Source organism: Nansenia antarctica (genome assembly GCF_963989245.1).
Source record: "Nansenia antarctica genome assembly, chromosome: 19".
Lineage (NCBI taxonomy): Eukaryota > Metazoa > Chordata > Actinopteri > Argentiniformes > Microstomatidae > Nansenia > Nansenia antarctica.
In genome coordinates, this window is record NC_137692.1 from 11,661,608 (window position 1) to 11,681,350 (window position 19,743).

General features: G+C 43.3%; 1 protein-coding gene across 1 annotated transcript in view; it reads right to left on the bottom strand.

The window, feature by feature from the left end:
• Positions 1-19,743, bottom strand: part of slka (STE20-like kinase a) — a gene marked incomplete at its 5' end in the record, with an annotated part of 39,251 nt that overhangs the window by 4,540 nt on the left and 14,968 nt on the right. Inside the window, 11 exons of the mRNA XM_080548932.1 lie at positions 1,680-1,805; positions 2,481-2,672; positions 4,970-5,094; positions 6,682-6,811; positions 8,191-8,262; positions 9,535-9,627; positions 12,615-12,794; positions 13,350-13,473; positions 16,796-16,926; positions 17,234-17,404; positions 17,745-18,512. Of these exons, the coding sequence (XP_080405058.1) occupies positions 1,680-1,805; positions 2,481-2,672; positions 4,970-5,094; positions 6,682-6,811; positions 8,191-8,262; positions 9,535-9,627; positions 12,615-12,794; positions 13,350-13,473; positions 16,796-16,926; positions 17,234-17,404; positions 17,745-18,512 (2,112 nt within the window). The remainder of the gene's footprint in view (positions 1-1,679; positions 1,806-2,480; positions 2,673-4,969; positions 5,095-6,681; positions 6,812-8,190; positions 8,263-9,534; positions 9,628-12,614; positions 12,795-13,349; positions 13,474-16,795; positions 16,927-17,233; positions 17,405-17,744; positions 18,513-19,743) is intronic.

A 19,743-nucleotide genomic window follows, 5' to 3' on the forward strand; every position in this document is an offset into this window, starting at 1 on the left:
TGGTAATCCCTCTTATGATCCCCCCCACAGTAGGAAGTGCTGTCATGCCTGTTCTCTACCTGAACAACCTGGGGAGGCTGGGCTGGCTCAGGTGTGGGAGGGGGGAGTGATTCATGGTTCATTGATTCAGTTCTATTGGTTGTCTTTGCAAGTCATGAGGTTGTTGTGGTCCATTGAATTACCTTGGGTAAGATTACAGGCTTTTATGTTACTAAAGGGATTCAAATACTTTCAGTCTTTTCAAATGTATTTCATATTATTAAAAAAATACATACAAATTCTGAGCGACTTCTGTTGGTTTCAAATGAGTGTAACTAAAGTAGAACAAACATAGATTTGACCCTATATATGCTTGATTCGTTGATGTATTTCCCAAGCTCATTCTTAGATGTTATGTTTGTGATGGGGGGAGGGGGTGGTGTCAATGTAAATATTTGATGTGAATCTGTCTTATTATGTGACCATGTAAAACAAAATCATTGACGAGTCATTAGGCTACTGCTTAGACTACACTTCTATATTCATAGAAACATTTCCTTTACAATGTGCTTTTAAAGTGTGGAGAAACTAATAAAGGATTATTTCCATCATTCCTGATGTCTGCTGTTCTTGTAGACAAATGTGTATAAATATCACTGGTCCAGACTGATAGAAAGGTCCATTGAGGTTTGTTAGGGTTCAGACAACCCAAGTCATCTAGCCGTCTCCAGAATGAATAGAGTTAGTGGAGTTTAGAGGTTGTAGCTTCAGCCACATAGTAAATACTCTATAATAGCCACACAGGAAATACTCTAACAACACACACCTGTACAAAAAGTACTAACATAGCCTAACATAGCTTTTCAGGTAGAGGAAGGTGTGTGACCACGTGATCTCTGGTCGTCTCTCTATCAACCCTCCAGCTTTGAATATGCAGACAGGGTTCGACATTAACAGTTGCCCGATTGCCCGGGGCAAGTAAACCCGTCTTTGACTTGCCCGGTCGGGCAAGTAGCAATTCAGCGCGACATCTACATCTCATCTCATCCAAGTCACATGATGCCCGAGCTAACATCTTCCTGTCTGCTAAACTCTGCTGCCGTTGAAATAAAACGTCTTAAAAAGGTCTTATGTGTGCAATCGAAAACATTCCAACAGTTTCTGAAAGCAGAGAAGTTGCACTCTCTGACCATTTAGGGTTATTACGGTAGTTCACCAAAAAAACAAATGCATTGACCTCAAAGCGCTGGAGAGTGATTTGAAGAGAAGCGATATTTTAGCGGTGTTTGGCAGTTCACATCTAGGATTCGCAACGCAACTCGAGTTGTAGCGGTCCCGATTACCCTGCGTTGGCCCTGCGAGGGGCAGTTGCGAGGCATCACCAGCGATTTGACTTGTCAAGTCTCACCAGAACGTCCAGATTCTTTGGGAATGTCTGGCGAGTTTTTTCTCTGCAATGTCCTAAAACTGACCCGTTGCGTTTGGGAATCCTTGATGTGAAGAAGGCTTAAGGTACAAACTAGAAAATGGGAAATTGGAAAGGATTGGAACTGGTGGGTTTGGGTGTGTGTGTGTGTGTGTGTGTGTGTGTGTGTGTGTGTGGGTGTGGGTGTGGGTGTGGGTGTGTGTGTGTGTGTGTGTGTGTGTGTGTGTGTGTGTGTGTGTGTGTGTGTGTGTGTGAGTGCGTGTGCCAGGCCTACCTGCAGCTGCTGCAGCTCTCTGATGTTGGAGTCACAGTGCAGCTGCAGGTCTCTCATCTGGTTTTCATGTTTCTGATGCTGGTGGAGACGCTCGTTCTTCTGCCTCTTCTCCTCCTGCGCAGCGAACTGGAACACACACACACACACACACACTTTATTTAAATATATTGCCTTTCATGCAAAAATGCAATACACGGTGCTTAACAGTATAATGAAATGACGACAATACAATTATAATACAGTAACAATAAATAAGCTAAAAAGGTATGTTTTAAGATGTTTTAAAGGCGTTTACAGGAGGAGACACACACAGAGATACAGACACACACACACACACACACACATACACAATACACACACACACACAGACACAGACACAGACACAGACACAGACACACACGACACAGACACACACATCCTACACACACACACACACACACACACACACCTCCAAGAGTTAGGCCCCACTTTATTTGGAAAGTCTCCTATGTGGTTGACATACCTGTGTGTGTGTGTGTGTACTGTAGGTGTGTGTGTACTGTAGGTGTGTGTGTACTGTAAATGTGTGTGTACGTGTGTGTGTGTGTGTACTGTAGGTGTGTGTACTGTAGGTGTGTGTACTGTAGGTGTGTGTGTGTGTGTACGTGTACTGTGTGTGTGTGTGTGTGTGTGTGTGTGTGTGTGTGTGTACTGTAGGTGTGTGTGTGTGTGTGTACGTGTACGTGTGTGTGTGTACTGTAGGTCTGTGTGTGTACGTGTACTGTGTGTGTATGTACGTGTACTGCGTGTGTGTGTGTGTACCTGTTTGATCTTCTCCCTCTCCTGCTCCGGGGGGCCGGGGGCAGCAGTGATGCGGAGGCTCTTCTTGAACATGGCCATGCGCGTCTTGGCCTCGCTGCGCTGGATCTTGGGCAGCCGGCCTCTCTCCTGGGTCTGCCGGCTCTTCATGTCCTCGATCAGACGCTGGTTGTAGCGCTGCATCTGCTCCATCTCCTACAGGAGACACACACAGAGAGACAATCACAGTTTGGAATCGTCCAGTCCAGTTCTATCTGCCTTATGTTATTGTTGACATGAGTGTGCTCTCCAGTCATCCCTATCCCAGTGTGAGTGGGGCATCATTGATTGATTGACACCAGCTGTGTGACATGAATGATTGAGCCAGCTGATCCTATATATGTGACCATTCCCACAATAAAAGTTGCTTCCTTGATAACATGAACCCTGTCTGACAGCGCATGATTCCTCCGTTCACAGTGTGTAGTCCGATTGTTATGGTCTTAGCCCATACGCAATAACCAACGTTTAACAGTTCTAATGTAATTAAGCGATAAGGACATCCCTCTGTCCTTCTCCCAGCACACTGACTCAGTCTACAAAAAGGCCCAGCAGCACCTCCACCTGCTGAGGAAGCTCAGGGCTTTTAACGTCAGCAAGGACATTTGAACCCTGGTTTACAAATCACTCATTGAATCCATTCTCACCTTCAATAACACATCCTGGTACAACTACCTCACTGTCAAATACAAAACCAAACTCTCCCGTATAGTCAATCAGGCAAGTAAAATCATCGGCTCACCTCAAACTCCCCTGTCTGAAATATACAACCGGTCGTTAATCAGGAAAGCCACACCAATCACACAGGACCCCTCTCACCCCCTCCACCAATCATTTCAGCCACTTCCATCAGGCCGCCATTACAGAATTCCACTGGCCCGGAAAAACACATCCAAAAAATCATTCATCCCAGCTGCAACCACCGCCCTGAACACTTTAAAATAGGAAGCACATTGTTTTTCTTTTTAAACCACAACATTTGAGCTTTTTAAACCATAACACTGTTTTTTATTATCATTTTTAAATGACTGCACTACATTTTATAAACACTGCTATGTCTGTCTGTTTTTATTGTATGTATTAATGTATGTGACCTATGTGTGTTTTTAATGTGGAAACTGTATTCTTGAGCTGCACTTCTGCCTGTCAAAGGAGAATTTCTGTCACTGTGTGACAGACAATAAAGCTATCTTGAATCTTGAATCTTGAATCTTGAATCTTGAATCTTGAATCTATCACACTAGAGGGAGTGCTGTTATACTGAATATCAGCACGGCTGTGATTCAGTCGTAGGTACGAGGCCGCAGGCCGAGTAGGAAGATAATCACAGCCGTGCTGATATTCAGTATAACAGCACGACCTCCAGTGTGATATTGCTTTTATACAACAGTTCTGTGCCATTTATTAGTTAACAGTAATAAGCGACAACAGATTATGATTTGTGTGTTTATTGAATCATTTATTTGTCTCCGCCAACACAAATAGTTATGCAACTGAACTTGCTCTTGAACTAGAACTGGACTGTTGCCAAGCAACCTGAACACAAACATTCTCCTGCACAGCGCTTGCTCCTTTGTGCAGTAGGCCTACACGCGTTACCGCAGGCTAGCTACTTTGTATGATGTACATTCATCTGTACGTTTCCATTGATTGTGCAACCAGTGAAGTAAGAGTCTGTTGACAGTACGCTGCTCCATACCTGGAGGTTTGCACTGAAGCATCTAGGCTTTCCTTCCCATGGTCCTCCTCTGATGACCTTTCATCATTTAACTCAAATGTCATTTGTGGTGCAATTATCCATCTTTGTGGTGCAACGTTTGTTACAATCTGATAGATAACGACCGTTAATGTAGCCTAGCCTAATTAACAGTCATTTAATAGAACACCTGTGCGGCGGAGTGATTACATAGTTAAAAGTACCAGTGCTGTTATCAATGCCCTCCTCTCAGGTTATCACATAGAGTTGAATCTAGGATATTGAAATGATAGAGTGTCTGTCACACAGGGATGAACACATTATCAATCATTATTAACCATGTCATATCTTTTGGAGTCAGATATATAACGTAATAACATTCACTTGGTCATGTGACCACTTGTGTAGAGTTCGCTTCATCATCGTCCATAACCTGAAGTTGAAATGGGGAATAAATGAGTCTTATTTTTAACCTGTCCTCTATTTTTTGGTGTTTTGTTTCCAATTCTTCAATGCAGTATGTCTGACAACAAATTAAAAATAGAGATATTTTGAGGACTTCTGAGGAAAAACTCTTCAGAGGAGGGAGTTCTACAGACAGACACAGGTTTGGACGGTGGAGCTCAGAATGAACACACAAGTTGACAAAAAGGAATAAGAGATGTGTGTACGGGGACCCCTACTTGCGTCTATGGTACCACAGAAGCCAATTTGCTGAGGAGACGGTTAGCCTCGTGTGTTCCACTAGTTGTCTTACCTTCTCGTGCCTCTTGAGGAGCTGGTGTCTCTGCATGAAGTACTGGTCTTTCAGCTGCTGCTTGAGCAGTTGGTGTTTCTCCTGTAGGTGGCACTCTTCTAGCTCCCACATGGCCGCTTCCCGAGCTGACGGACAACAGGACGTGACGTTAGAATTATAAGGTTCTATCTCCATTTTTGTCAAAATTTAGTTTTTTTACATAATCTGATCCATTAGGTGTTTATTAATGCCTGTGTGGTGTTATTTTTTTAAATGTTGACATTTTTGAGTTAGTAATTAATAAAATACAAAGGTTCCATCTCACAAAACATAATGGAATGTAAAAACGTTGACGCTCAATATCTCTGAACTACCCTAAGCTCACGAACAGGAGACAGTCACTCAAAAAACACAGACAAACGCAGAAAAGAAAACACATGTCTTCGAAGAGTACCCTCACACTAACTCAGACACAGGCACACAAACACAAGCGTATACGTATGTGAGCACACGTACAGTACCAGTCGATTGAATGGGAAAGTGTGTCCACACTTTTGACTGGTACTGTACATACAGTTGAGGCCAACATTATTATTAGCCCACCAGGAATTATGGAACATTTTCCTAAAATTCTTCCCAATGTTTGCAGCATTGATAAAACTTGATATAATCAAACATTCACCAGTGCTATTTAGTAGCTTTTGGTAAATTTCTGGCCTGATTTATATCAAATATAGTGAAAAATGGGGTGTTAAAAAAATATTAGCTTCAAACCACACCTGTGCAGTCAATTGGCATCCTATCAACACCTGTGCATTCAATCAGCATAAAAGGACTCCAAGAAACAGGGCACTTGAACACATTATTGAGAGGCACTATACTACTACTCTTACTCACCATGCCAAAGACATAGGAAATCAGCCTTGAGCTCAGAAAGAAGAAAATGGAGGCTCATGATAAGGGGGAAGGCTATACTGCCATTTCCAAGCGTTTCACAGTGTCTAGAACCGCTGTACGTCGCATCATTGCTAAAGTACAAGGAGACACATTCTGTAAGAGAATGAGAGGTCAGCAAGAAGCCCTGGACATCTGCCCAAGATGATTGTTGCTGGCCTCTTCTGGAGTTGATGTTTTAAGGAATACAGTTGTGAGGGCTCTTCATCGTGGTGGGCTTCAGGGCCATCGTCCCAGAAGAACCCCTTCACTCAAAGAGCGGCACATCAGAGCCATACTGAGGTCCACATCAGAGCCAGCCTGAGGTTTGCCCGTGAACATTCAAAAGGTAAAAGACGAGTTTTGGAAGTCTGTGCTTTTGGTCTGATGAGACTAAAACTGGTTTTCACATTTCCATGGAGAAATCAAGGGTTTTTGTCTGATTTCACAAGGGGGGGCTAATCATTTTGGCCTCAACTGTACACTTATTTTTTTGCTGGTGAAGAGCAGTCGTCTGGAGAGACTCCGGTCATGAGTCAAATCCGACAGGAAATGACTATAGTTTTTTTGCACAGATTTGAGTGTGCGGATGCTGCTTTTTTGCACTCTAATAAAGGGCTCTCTCTCTCTCACACATACACACTCGCGCACACTCGCACACACACAGAGACTTTCTCTCTATAAGTTGTTGTTTGTGGGTGAGACGGTCCGTAGTCTCTCTCTGTCTCCCCCCCGCCTCACTTTCTCCCACTACCTCCCTCCTGTACGGTGAAGTGGGTCGATCTTCATCTGACTGGTACCTCTCATGAGTTGCTGTTTGTGGTTGAGACAGTCTCTCTCTATGGTGGCGATCTCGTGCTTGTGTTGTTGGATGATCTTCTTCAGAGCTGCGTCCAACTCCTGCTGCTGCTTTTGTAGAAACTCTTGCTCCTGGGGGGACAGAGAGAGAGAGAGAGAGGTGTGGGAGGGATAGAGAGAGGGAGAGGGACAGAGGGATAGAGAGAGGGAGAGGGACAGAGAGAGGGAGAGGGTAACAAGAGAGGGGGAAGGGGGGCAAATGACAAGGAAGGGGAGAAGGTAAGAAAGGGAGAAACGGAGGAGGAAAGATCGACGTTATTCTCTTGTGTGTCGCGCATTAGGACAGCCAGGACAGTAGAACAGATATAAAGACACTCAATAACATCAAACCACTAGTCCAGTACACTACAAGACAGAACACTGCATGACGGAGAAGCACGTCATCGACGCGCAATCGAAAAGGAAGAGAGACATTCAGAAATCATGGGAATGAACCCAAAATACGGATGGAGGAGATAGAAAGAGAGAAACAATGTTAACAACAGAAAGAAGTACAGATTCAGACGTTGACTCTAGTTTCTACGTACTGGATAGAAACATCTACAGTGACGTTTACAGAAAACAGAGAAAGTCCGAAATAGCTACATACACCATGTATTGGATGTTAAGTCATGTATTTGGTTCATTGAGAGAATATGTTCGGAAATACAGAATTGTCAGTATATAAAAGCACATAATTTTGTTTTAGGACCCTTCAGCTCTTCCATCATTGAGGGATTGTCTTCCAAAAGGAATGTATCCAAGACTATTTTTCTGCCATTCGATCGTCTAATTCTATAGCCATAGTCATGCAGTACTAGTACTGTACAAGCACATTAACTATTCAACTTAACATTCAAGTCTTTCAACTCTAAACTCTAGAAGTCGTGAGCTTAGAATTATAAGGTTCTATCTCCGTTTAGGGTAGTTCAGAGATATTGAGCGTCAAAGTTTTTACATTCCATTATGTTTTGTGAGATGGAACCTTTGTATTTTATTAATTACTAACTAAAAAATATCAATATTTTAAAAATAACACCACACAGGCATTAATAAACACCTAATGGATCAGATTGTGTAAAAAACTAAATTCTGACCAAAAATTTAGATAGAACCTTATAATTCTAATGTCACGAAGTGAATGACATCCAGATAAATCCAGCGGTTTCACAATTTTTTTTAAACCCAGCCTGTGGATACGCTCTCTCCAGCCAGAGTGTGGTGGTGTTCCAGGTGTAAGTGTAACACAGAGCATAGAGATTACAGGAACAGAGTGTGTGACGAGGCGGAGGCAGAGGACCACAGCGTCAACACACTGATGACAACACTCCAAAACACAGAGGGGGGGGGGGGGGGGGGGGGGGGCGGAGGGGAGTCAGTTGGGTGCAGGGGGAGTGGAGGGTAAGAGAGGGAGGGGAGAGAGGGAGCGACAGAGCGGGAGGGAAAGAGAGGGAGGGGGGGAGTCAACTTACATCCTGCATCTGAGCGTTGAAGAGTGCACATGAGGACAACTGAAAAGACTGTATCATAACCTGGGCCACACCCTGCAGAGGAGAGCACACAGCACACTGGCCCAGATCAGGAGAGGCCAGAGGGACAGGTGACACACAGCAGGCTGAGGGACGCACGCACGCACGCACGCACGCACGCACGCACTTAAGTACACACACACACTCGGGAACAAACAGAGGCAGACCTGTGGCCACGCAGCACACATACACGTACTTGTCACGACATAGGGTCAGGATCTCGCACACACACACGCGCACACACACACACACTCCCGGAGTCCCTTAAAAGAAGTACAGGACATGGTCCTTTTCCTTGTTGAAGTTCAAATGGTTTGAGGCAATGGTGAGGCACGCAGCACAGTAGGGAGAGGATGTTATAATGAACTCCAGTAGTAGTTAGTTAGTTAGTTCTGTTCTCGTCCTTATGAACACTGAGATGGAGTATGCAGTCAGGCACTATTAGTTGAGTTTTACTACAGCTTGCATCATTGCACTTCCAGTATGTTAAACAAACGTCCATGCTGTCTTGCCGAGTTGATCCTTGTTCCTATCCGTGATAGTCATGTAAATAACCAACATCGACCCCTTTGAAACCAAATAAAAACCTTCTCCTAACCTTCGCCACCATCGGGTCTACTGTATGTGTCTTGAGGAGGGTTGTGTATGTGAAAGGGGAAAAGAGAACCGTTGAGAAGCTGAGAAAGCGTTGACTGTAAGGGTCAATACACAGAGGAACGTTGTTCTGAGTGACTGGATGTCTGAGAGAAAGTTAGGGACATTTTTGTGAAAGTTGTAATAGTTTCACCATCACAGTGAGACATCTTGTCCTTTCTACTGACATGATCTGATGTTTGGCTGGTTAACCCCAGCGAGATAGGAGACTGAGAGAGAAAGAGAGAGAGAGATGTTTTGGGTGTGATGTACAGTAGAGGAGAATCAGCCTAAAGACATCTGTTAGGAGATAAAATAACCTCTTCCCTCCTCCACTGCTCTCTTAAGGGAGAGAGAGGCAGAGAGAGAGAGAGAGAGAGAGGGAGGCAGAGGTATGGAGAGAGAGAGAGACACAAAGGGTGGGAGGGAGAGAGAGACACAACGAGAGGGAGGGATGGAGAGAGAGATAGAGAAAGAGAGGGATGGAGAGAGAGACAGAGACAGAGAGAGAGGGAGGGAGAGGGAGAGAGAGAGAGAGGAGAGAGAGAGTTAGAGAGACACATACAGAGAGAGAGAGAGAGTTAGAGACACATACAGAGAGAGAGAGAGAGTTAGAGAGACACATACAGAGAGAGATAATAGGTCATAATTTACCTCCGCTGTCTGAACGTGAAATAGGTCTTCCTTTAAGCGTTTCAAGAGCTCTTTTCTCATGTGTTTGGGTGACTGTCCAACCTCCTCTTTCACCTATAGTTTGGGTGTGCAGACAGTGAGGGACACTGGGATGTTGTAGTATTATGTCATGCAAGGTCATGTATTTGAGTATAGACACATAGGATTCCCCATAACCCCTTGATTTCAAAGAGTAGCCAGTTTCCATGCTAGATTTCTCAGGGGTCAGTGTGTTTGGTTTCAAGGTTGAAATCTTTAGTGTTTGATTAGTAGTCTTGCGAAAACTTCAAAGAAGAAAAAAGTTGTTCCACTGCTTGAGTGATAAGAGTTGATTAGTCACCAGACGGCGTATGAGGTCATTTAATCAGCTTGAAAAAGTTGAAGGAGAAAATATGTTAGTCTTCTCAGCAGGCTGCTTACCTTCCCCACCGTTCAACCCTTTTTCAACAACATGTTTCTATACGGTGTTCTCTAAGCTGATGCACACTACAAATCCAGACGACTGTCATTCATTACTTGAATCCATAACTTACTATTAAAATCCAGTTTATCTGCAACAGTTTATCTGCAACTGAACTCTCCGTTTTAGAACAGACTGCACAGAGTCAGATAAAGTACCCATGTAGACTGTGGGTTTCGTTTTCAGTCCGAGAGTTACTCGAAGTGTAGACTGAGCACATGGTCCATGACTAGACTACCACAGTCTGATAGTCAGTAGCAGAGCGATCTTCGGGGTTAGCGATAGCACTTAACGGTACGGACCTGCGGAGCGGATCCCAAAGATCGCGTCGCTCACGTGTGGAAATCTCGAACATCTTGTACAGATATTTCCAGTTGGTTATGAGACTATGGCGGGACAAATTAGACTATGGAGGGCTGCCACAATCTAGGTCATTAATGGGAAACGCTGCCAGTAGCAGACAGACACCAGGGATTTCAATGTGCATCAGACTACTACCGTAGGATCAAAGACATATCCCCATAGGAAAACACACACACCTCTTTACTAAAGTACTTTCTATTGGCCTTTACGGTTTATCAGATTAACTTTCGTGGAATAATCCAAATGCAAGGTATACATTTACCAACTCCACTTGCAGTGAGTATTACTTTTTGATCAGTACTGTTACATAATGATGTGAGTTAAGATACTTATGCTTTAGTTCTTTCTCCTTGTCATCAAGCACTGACTATTCCATTCTAGTTACTCTCTGATAAAAAGGCCATTGAAATGTGTACTTATCTGAGCCCCACAGCCATCAGAACCACATCAGAATCAAACACCCCTCCATACCATCATGCCCATCACCAAACCAAACCCAACTCACACACTCACACAAGAGACAGAGTTAGTTACATCAAAACAACATATACATTATTATTCCAAGGACACTTCCAAAAACAATGTCAATAATATACAGTATATATAATAATGGTCCATATATGATGTCAGCAATCTAGAGACTTTCGTCATCATTTATGATATCATCCCAAATCATATTTGGGATTATTTTAACCAGGAACCAATGCAGACATAGGTATATGGAGTTGAACATGTGTTGCCATATCTATTTGAGCAGTAAAAGCAGTAAATAGAACCCAGGTGGTAAGACTGTCATGCGTTTAACTGATTAACACCACAGAATACAACGAGTTGACCTCAGCATCCAACGCCACCATGCTAGCACCTTGGGTAACACATTGATAGTAGCATGAATTTGAGTAAGCCAAGTTTCACACCACCGCCAACAATCCAGTTTACAAATGGAGAGCAGCATGGATTTGAGCTGCTTCAGGCAATACTATGCATAATATAATACAGCCTCACAGGAAGATGCCTCTTTGTCATGTCATTGGTTAAAGAGCAGAACATTATTGTAGCGTAGCATATTGTAGGCATCGGTAGTATCCAACAACCTGCAAGCATTGAACGGGAACACTGTTAAGGAACAGAATACCTTCTGAACCTGAGGTTACTGAGCCCCAAACAGCAGAATGATGATAATATAATAATAATAATAATAATAATAATAATAATAATAATAATATAATAATAATAATAACTTTATTTGTATTTGTTTGTATAGCACTTTTGATGTTTAAAGTGTTATACAAACACATACAAATAAAGTTATTATTATTATTATTACATTATTATTATTATTATTATTATATTATTATTAAGTTATTATTATTATTATTATTATTATTATTAGAAAGCAGTACAATGAAGCTGGCAAAAGAGAGGCATGAGCGTAGGATACCAGCAATATCCCCATATGCAGGATGGTCATGCAAAATGAATGCTTTGAATTTGTGTACCCGTACTTTTTTTATTTAACTATCCAAGTTACCAAACGAAACATCTATGAAGTCTTTCCCCCCCCCAAAAAATAAATAAAACCAAGTAGCACATAGTTTTGCGTGGTAAAACAAAGGCCTTAGGGCCAATGAATAAAACATTATGTAGCTGCTATGAAACAAGAGTGCACAATCTGCAGCATTATATGATATACTGTAGTTTGTCAGTTAAAAAATGTGCACATAATCTACGGTACAGTAGTCACGTTAGTCAAATCACGCTTTATACTGGACCTGTATGTATGAATATGACTACGCAACTTCTTTTATATCGTAGCGTATGAGTTGTAATGATGAAGTTGCATGAAAATATATTTTCATATAATTCTTACATAAATAAGAGTGCTAGTGGGGCGTAACACACTAAGCGTCGACCGTGTGACCGCAGGGTTCCCGGTTGTCATCCCCTCTCTCTCTCTCACCCACCCTTCCTGTCATATCTCTACTGTCTCTATCGCAATAAAAAGAAAAATATGAGTGGGACTGCCCCACTCAGAAAGACTAACTTTAAAAAATAAATCAATAATAAGAGTGCTAGTAGTGCATGCATGTCAGTGCCCCCCAGCCCCACCCCAAGCCCATCTCCGCCCCCCTGCTCCATATGGCAACAACACTGCTAAGCATCAAAGCTCCTCCATGCATTTTGTTCCTGCTCCATATGCAGAACCCGCAGGACCCAAGCTAGCGGGTTCTATCCTTACCTCCTTCTTGCGGTTCTTGAGCATGTTCTGGAACTTGGAGAGTTCCTTGTCCTGGTCGGCCTTGATGCGCCGGGCCTCGTCCCTGAGGCGGTCCGTGTGGTCCTGCTCCAGGTGTTCTATCGTCTGCTTCTGCTTCTTCTCCAGGTTCTCCACCTCCGTGTCGTACTGACGCTTCTTACCCTGCGTGTCCCAGTGACATACAGTACCAGTCAAACGTTTGGACACACCAAACTTTGGACTGGTACTGTATGAATCTCAACATCAAGGGAGGCCTACAGCCATTAGTACAGTTTAGATCTCACATCATTGCAGTTTTTACATGTACATGTTTTTCTAACATGTGTTGTCACCTACTGTAAGTGACATTAAGGGCTACAAACAGTGATGCATTATTATTGAAACGGTGGCCAGAATATAGCCTTAGAATGCAAGTCGTGGAAGGTGGTAAGTGGACTGAAAACGTAATAACATACAGTAATAGTCAGGGGGTTGTAACAGATCTGATCTTATTGGATAGGTCAAATCATGGTTCCCACCCTATACCGCTCTCACCAGCACAACACTGTCTGATCAGTGATCGCCTTCGGAAAGGACAGGATAATGGATGCGTAAACAACAACCTTTATCTAGGACCGTTTCATCTATACATCAGTGCGGAACAAAGACTAGTCTCGTCTCCGTGGTGGGTCCGAGACCACAGCAGATCTCAGATCTAGCAGGACGGTGCTGACTCACAGTCATCTCCTGGTCGAAGCGGCGGTACATCTGCTCTCTCTGCTGCTGCAGCTTGTTGCTGAGAGCCTGCTGAGCCCTCTGCTCCTCCTTCTGCAGGAAACGCAGCTCCCTCAGCTCCTGACGCCTGCAACGACAAGCACGCACGCACACACACACACACACACACGCACGCACACACACAGTTTTCAATCAAATAAATTAACACTACTGATGTGGGTGTCTGTGTGTGTGTGTGTGTGTGTGAGTGTGGAGCGTGTGTTTTGTCCAAATCCAGTGTTGAAAAGGAACCGACCCACTACCCAGCACCTCAAACACAGAACCATCATGAGACCAACAGAGGGACAACAGACAAACACTTGAGCATGAGCAGGGGAGTTGTTGACATCTTTTAAAAGCCTCGGGGAAGGCAGAAGATCAGACGATATACAGTCATATACAGTACAGGGAAGACGGATGTCGGTAGGTAGGAATCGGAGTACAGGCTCATTGTAATGCACGGAATGGAATGAGGAACGGTTTCAAACACGTGTGATACCATTCCTCCTTCTATTCCAGCAATACAACTAATCATTTTCAATGGGACATATTTGTGTGGCAGTCTCGAAGAACCCATCAGATGTCGTTTTTTACTTTATTTAGGGCATATTAAAACTTTGGATGCTTCTGATACTGTAATCCCTTTACTTCATTGTGGTGAATAGATATGGAATGAAGGGAAATGGTTAATTTTCAAGGGTTTGTGAATTTGCTAGTTGCCTGAAGAAGGTCTATGACCGAAAGCTCAAATTAAAACGTTTTCTGGCACAGATTTGAGTGTGCGGCTGCTGCTTTTTTTGCACTCCATTTGATACTCTTCAGCTCCAGCACCTCAGCTAAGTCTGATCACGGATGAGCGGTGGTATTTTCCCTATTTTTAGCATAGTGCCAGTAAAAATGAATAACTAGCCAGCATTCTGTCTCCTATTCTGAATGATGTGTCAGAGCCAGGTTGGAGCTCACAAAGATGTGAAAGATATAAAGATAAAAAATAAAACTTCAGACTAGAAACGACATTAAGACTAAATAACAAGTTATCTAACAAGCTGACCACTGGAAGACTGTCACTTACAAACCAATAGGCTGGTGTGGATTTTCACTCGATAGTCAAACTGGCACACTACGTGAGTTTAGAATGATACGGTTCTATCTCCGTTTAGGGTAGTTCAGAGATATTGAGCGTCAACGTTTTTACATTCCATTATGTTTTGTGAGATGGAACCTTTGTATTTTATGAATTACTAACTCAAAAATGTCACCATTTTAAAAACAACACCACACAGGCATTAATAAACACCTAATGGATCAGATTATGTTAAAAAACTCAATTTTGACCAAAATGGAGATAGAACCTCATTATTCTAACGTCATGACTAGCTTTAATCTCCATTGTGAATCCACTTGGTTTGGCTAATCCTCTGTGTTTAATGTGATCAAGTGGCCCCACATATGACATGATGAGTCCTGATCTACTGAAACATCATTAGTGCTCCTTTCCATTCAATTAACTCAAATCTGCTAACTGATTTTAATAGCTTAGTTATGAGCTTATAATAATATTTGGGAGTGGGATAAGTCGTTCTCACGTTGCTCCTCTATTCTATCTATCCTCTATTCTAGTCTATCTATCCTCTATTCTAGTCTATCTATCCTCTATTCTATTCTATCTATCCTCTATTCTATTCTATCTATCCTCTATTCTATTCTATCTATCCTCTATTCTATTCTATCTATCCTCTATTCTATTCTATCTATCCTCTATTCTATTCTATCTATCCTCTATTCTATTCTATCTATCCTCTATTCTATTCTATCTATCCTCTATTCTATTCTATCTATCCTCTATTCTATTCTATCTATCCTCTATTCTAGTCTATCTATCCTCTATTCTATTCTATCTATCCTCTATTCTATTCTATCTATCCTCTATTCTATTCTATCTATCCTCTATTCTATTCTATCTATCCTCTATTCTATTCTATCTATCCTCTATTCTATTCTATCTATCCTCTATTCTAGTCTATCTATCCTCTATTCTATTCTATCTATCCTCTATTCTATTCTATCTATCCTCTATTCTATTCTATCTATCCTCTATTCTATTCTATCTATCCTCTATTCTATTCTATCTATCCTCTATTCTAGTCTATCTTGGGACGGCAGTGGCGCAGGAGGTAGAGCCGCCGTCTACTGATTGCAAGGTCGGCAGATCGGCGGTTCGAGCCCCGGCTGGCCACATGTCGAAGTGTCCTTGGGCAAGACACTGAACCCCAAATTGCTCCCAGTGAGCGGGCCGGCCGGCGCCTTGCATGGTAGCTTGTCGCCATTGGTGTGTGAATGTGTGTGTGAATGGGTGAATGAGAGGCCGTTGTAAAGCGCTTTGGATAAAGGCGCTATATAAGTGCAGTCCATTTACCATCTATCTTTTCCTTGCCCACTTGCCATTATCCAAAGCAAAGACATAAAAGCATCGCTAGGTATAGATGAAGTGGCCCACACCCTACACCTACACCACTTAAGTGCTTTTAAATCTTTGAAGAGGATGAAACGAGTGCATAGTATGTTTTGGAGGGAAGCGAATTGGACCTCTGTCTCCTGTTCACCACGTCCAGTTTTCAAAACATCCTTGCACAGTTGACAGCTCAATGAGAAAGATGGCTGCCTTACAGGATTGTGTAAGTGGCTTGTTTAGTTGGAACAAATGAGTTCATTAGCTGAATGGCAATCTTTTTTTAAACAACCAAGCTCAGTGTTGTCATTTTTCCTCTTTCTCTCTCAATGGAATTAAAATGTAATGGAACTGTATTTGTATTAGTCACTTTTATACACATGAAGGTAAACAGTATAACGTTGGCTCTGATGGAGATATCTCAGTAGTTAAAAAATATCTAGCTTGGGGACAGTGGCTAGTATTCATACATATACATATCAACATTTCACCATGTAAGGTTTTCCCAGCTCACCACCCAGACAGTTTTTAGTTACTTGCTTCCCTAGATACTGAGAAGTCATATTTTGGGGCCCATTAATTCTAGAAATATGTCCAAAACCCTTTGCAACCACGCCAAAATAAGAAATATTATGACAGAATCCCTCTTAGAAAACTTTGTCTGTATTACATTTTTGAAAAGTAACTATCCACTACACTGTAATCCTCTTTAGTATTTTATTACCATTAGAACAAAATGCTAACCTGTATTACAGCGTAACAATGTAGAATGTAGACAAAGCAGTCCTCAGTGAGTTGTGTCTGCAAGATGTCTTGAACATCCCATAATGAATGGGGCCCTAGGGGGGGGTCAGGTAATTGAGTGAAAAAAGTCACTGAGAACTACTTATTGCAGGCCTCCTAAATGGGTCACCTTCCATATTTAGTCATAATATAGTCCTGGCATCTGAGGAGCCCTTACCTCAGGAATCTCATTTCCTCATTCTTGGCGTCGTTGTCACTGATTATCTTCGACGTGGTCACGCTGACCTGCACTCCGTCCACCATGAACTTACGGGTTTTCTTCAGAGTCTTCTTCTGACGCTTGGTGTCCTGTGTTGAAAAGTTTGTACATCATCATATTCATCAATTTTCTATCATATTCAAACTGACACACAACTTTTTTTTCATACTCAAATGAATTTTGGATAAGCAAAAAAAAAAAAAAAAAAAAATATTGGGGGTGCTATGTCAGCGCTGATATAAAACAAAAACTATAATAGCAAAATCCAAAGTGTGGTACTAGGCAGGCCTACACTACGTGTCTCTATCTAGATAAAGGTGAGGAGAGGAGACAAGGAAAGGTCAAAGGTCAACCCCCATTAGGTCGACCTCTGCCCTGAGTGTGTATCAACAGTACCTGCGCAGACGCAGACCCCGCCTCTTTTTTCTTGGACAGGAAGCTAGAGATGGAGAGATTGAGGTCCATGCTGTTGCTATCAGCTGCAGAGCTGCTCCCAGAGTCAGAGTCCTTCTCTACGTCTGGCCTCCCCGTCACGGTGACGTCCTCCTGGTCTGTCTTCGCCTCTGTCTGGCTCTCGGGGACAGAAATGCCCTGAGATGGGGCATCTTCCTCTTCAGGTGGTGCCTTATCCTCCTCTTCCTCTCGGTTCTCCTCCTCGGGAGAGGCCGCTGATACATCAGCAGCAGCAGTGCCTTCGGGTTCTTCCTGGGGTCGGTCTGTGGATTCAGCTTCAGGCAGCTCCCCGATTGCTCGTCCCTCTCTCCGGCTGGTTCCTCTGAGAGAGAAGCCCCAGGCTTGGCTTCTTCCTCCGCGGCCTCAGAGTGGTTCTCCTCCGTCTCCTGGCTGGTCTTCTCTTCCGATGCCTCTTCTTCCATCGGGTCCTCTGTGGAGGCTTCAGCTGCCTCTACCTCGTTGTCCGTGTCAACAGTCGACTCTGTGCCAACCCTCGATTTGATGTTTGCGTCTGTGTCTGCGTCAACTTCTGCCTCGTCCTCCTTTGATTGTGTTTCTTTTTCAGGGGTCTCATCGTCTGTCTCTTCGACGGGTTGAGCGACGACCTCTGTCGATAGGAGGCAAGGTTCCTCGGAAGCCCTTTCCGGTTGGTCTCCTGATGCTTTCGGTTCAGGAGGCTGGAGAGCCGCTTCACCTTCCCTTGAGCTTGGTCTCTTTCCTCCTCCTCCTCCTCCTCTGTCTGTTTCTCTTCTTCTACCTCTACCAGTGAAGGCTCCTCCATTTTCCCTTCTTGTTTCTCTCTCTCATCCTCCTCCTCCTCCCCTATTTCTTCTTCTTGGCTCACTGTCACAAGCTCCTGCGCGTCTGGAAGGGTTTCTATCTGGGCTTTGGGTTGTGAGGTGATTGGGTCGTCAGGGATCTCCTCCGACCTCTGGTAAGGCTTGGGCTCAGCGGGCTCATCCGGCCCAGTGATTAGGTCCTCATTGCTGGTAGCGTCAGGCGCCTCGTCGAGTTTCTCCCCCTCTGCCCTGTCACCCTCGCTGGTCCCCAGGCCCTCGTCAGAGAGCTTGTCGCTGGTGGCGTCCTCTGCGTCCTCTGCGGGGGCAGCAGGCTCTGCCTTCTCCGTGACGGACTCCAGGACGGAGGGTGTCTGGGGAGGCTTCTCCTCCTCAGAGCTGACCACGCTGGTGTCTGACGGAGCCCGCTTGTGCCCAGGTACCACCTTCATGAAACACCAAGGAAAACCAGATGGAATATAAATGTAATCTTTATATACATCCAGGGATGGGAATTAATAAGATGTTATTGATACCGATCACCATCAATTCTGCTTACTGATTCGATACCTGTGTAGGCCTGACACAGATTTCACTCTGATTTCAATTTGGCTAGGTGACGTACTATTCTAGTACATTTGGTTGGATTATTCAGCCCACCTACATTCCATCCTGTGACTGTGATATTATTTAGCAATGTTGTGTCTATTGTTTGTGACATTATGTAATCAAATACAAACACTTGAAAATATATATTTTTCCTTTTTTTCTGGGATTTGAACCCCCCGATCTCCAGTTTACTAGACTGTAGGGCTGCACGATTTGTGGAAAAAATCGAATTGCGATTATTTGGACAGATATCGCGATTGCGATTAATTTGCGATTTTTTTTTTTTTAAATAGCAAAAAAAAAAAGAAAAAAAAGGAAGTTTTTGTAAAGTGTGGCCATATCTCCGGCTAGGAAGGTCGTATCAACGTGCAGTTTGTTTGTACGTCTTCAGGGGACTTAGAGGCTCCCTCCTCTAGCACCCCCACAGCCCGAGCTACGAGTGAAAGAACTAAACTTACATTGGGTTGCTTTAAAGTTGGGTTGCTTTAAAATCAAGCTTCAGATTAAAACATGTGATGGAGCATTACTAACTGACTCAGGTGGTTTGTTTCACACAACCATCTAGGAAAGCTTAATTGGAAGCTGTTTGGAAAAGGGCAGGTACTTTCAAAAAATACGATGCGATGTTGTTGGTGTGCGTTCATTGACGTTGACGTTCATTGACGTTGACGTTCATTGTTGACGTTCATTGTTGACGTTCATTGACGTTGACGTTCATTGACGTTGAATCTGACGCGCTGTATGACGTATCCCATACGGGTAGTGGTGGTCTAGTGAATTGGACTTGTGATCGGAAGGTTGTGTGAGTTCAAATCCCGCCTGAAACCACACCACTACTAGTGTGCCCTTGAGTAAGGCACTTAGCCCTCAGTTACTCCAGGGGGAATGTCCCTGTAATTCGTAATTGTAAATCGCTTTGGATTAAAAGCGTCTGCTAAATAGCAAAAAAATAAAAATAAAAAAATAAAAATAAAAAAAAATCGCAGGCAAATCGCAGGCTTTGCGATTAGCTAATCGCATCATTTCAAATCGCGATTTCGATTTAAAATCGATTAATCGTGCAGCCCT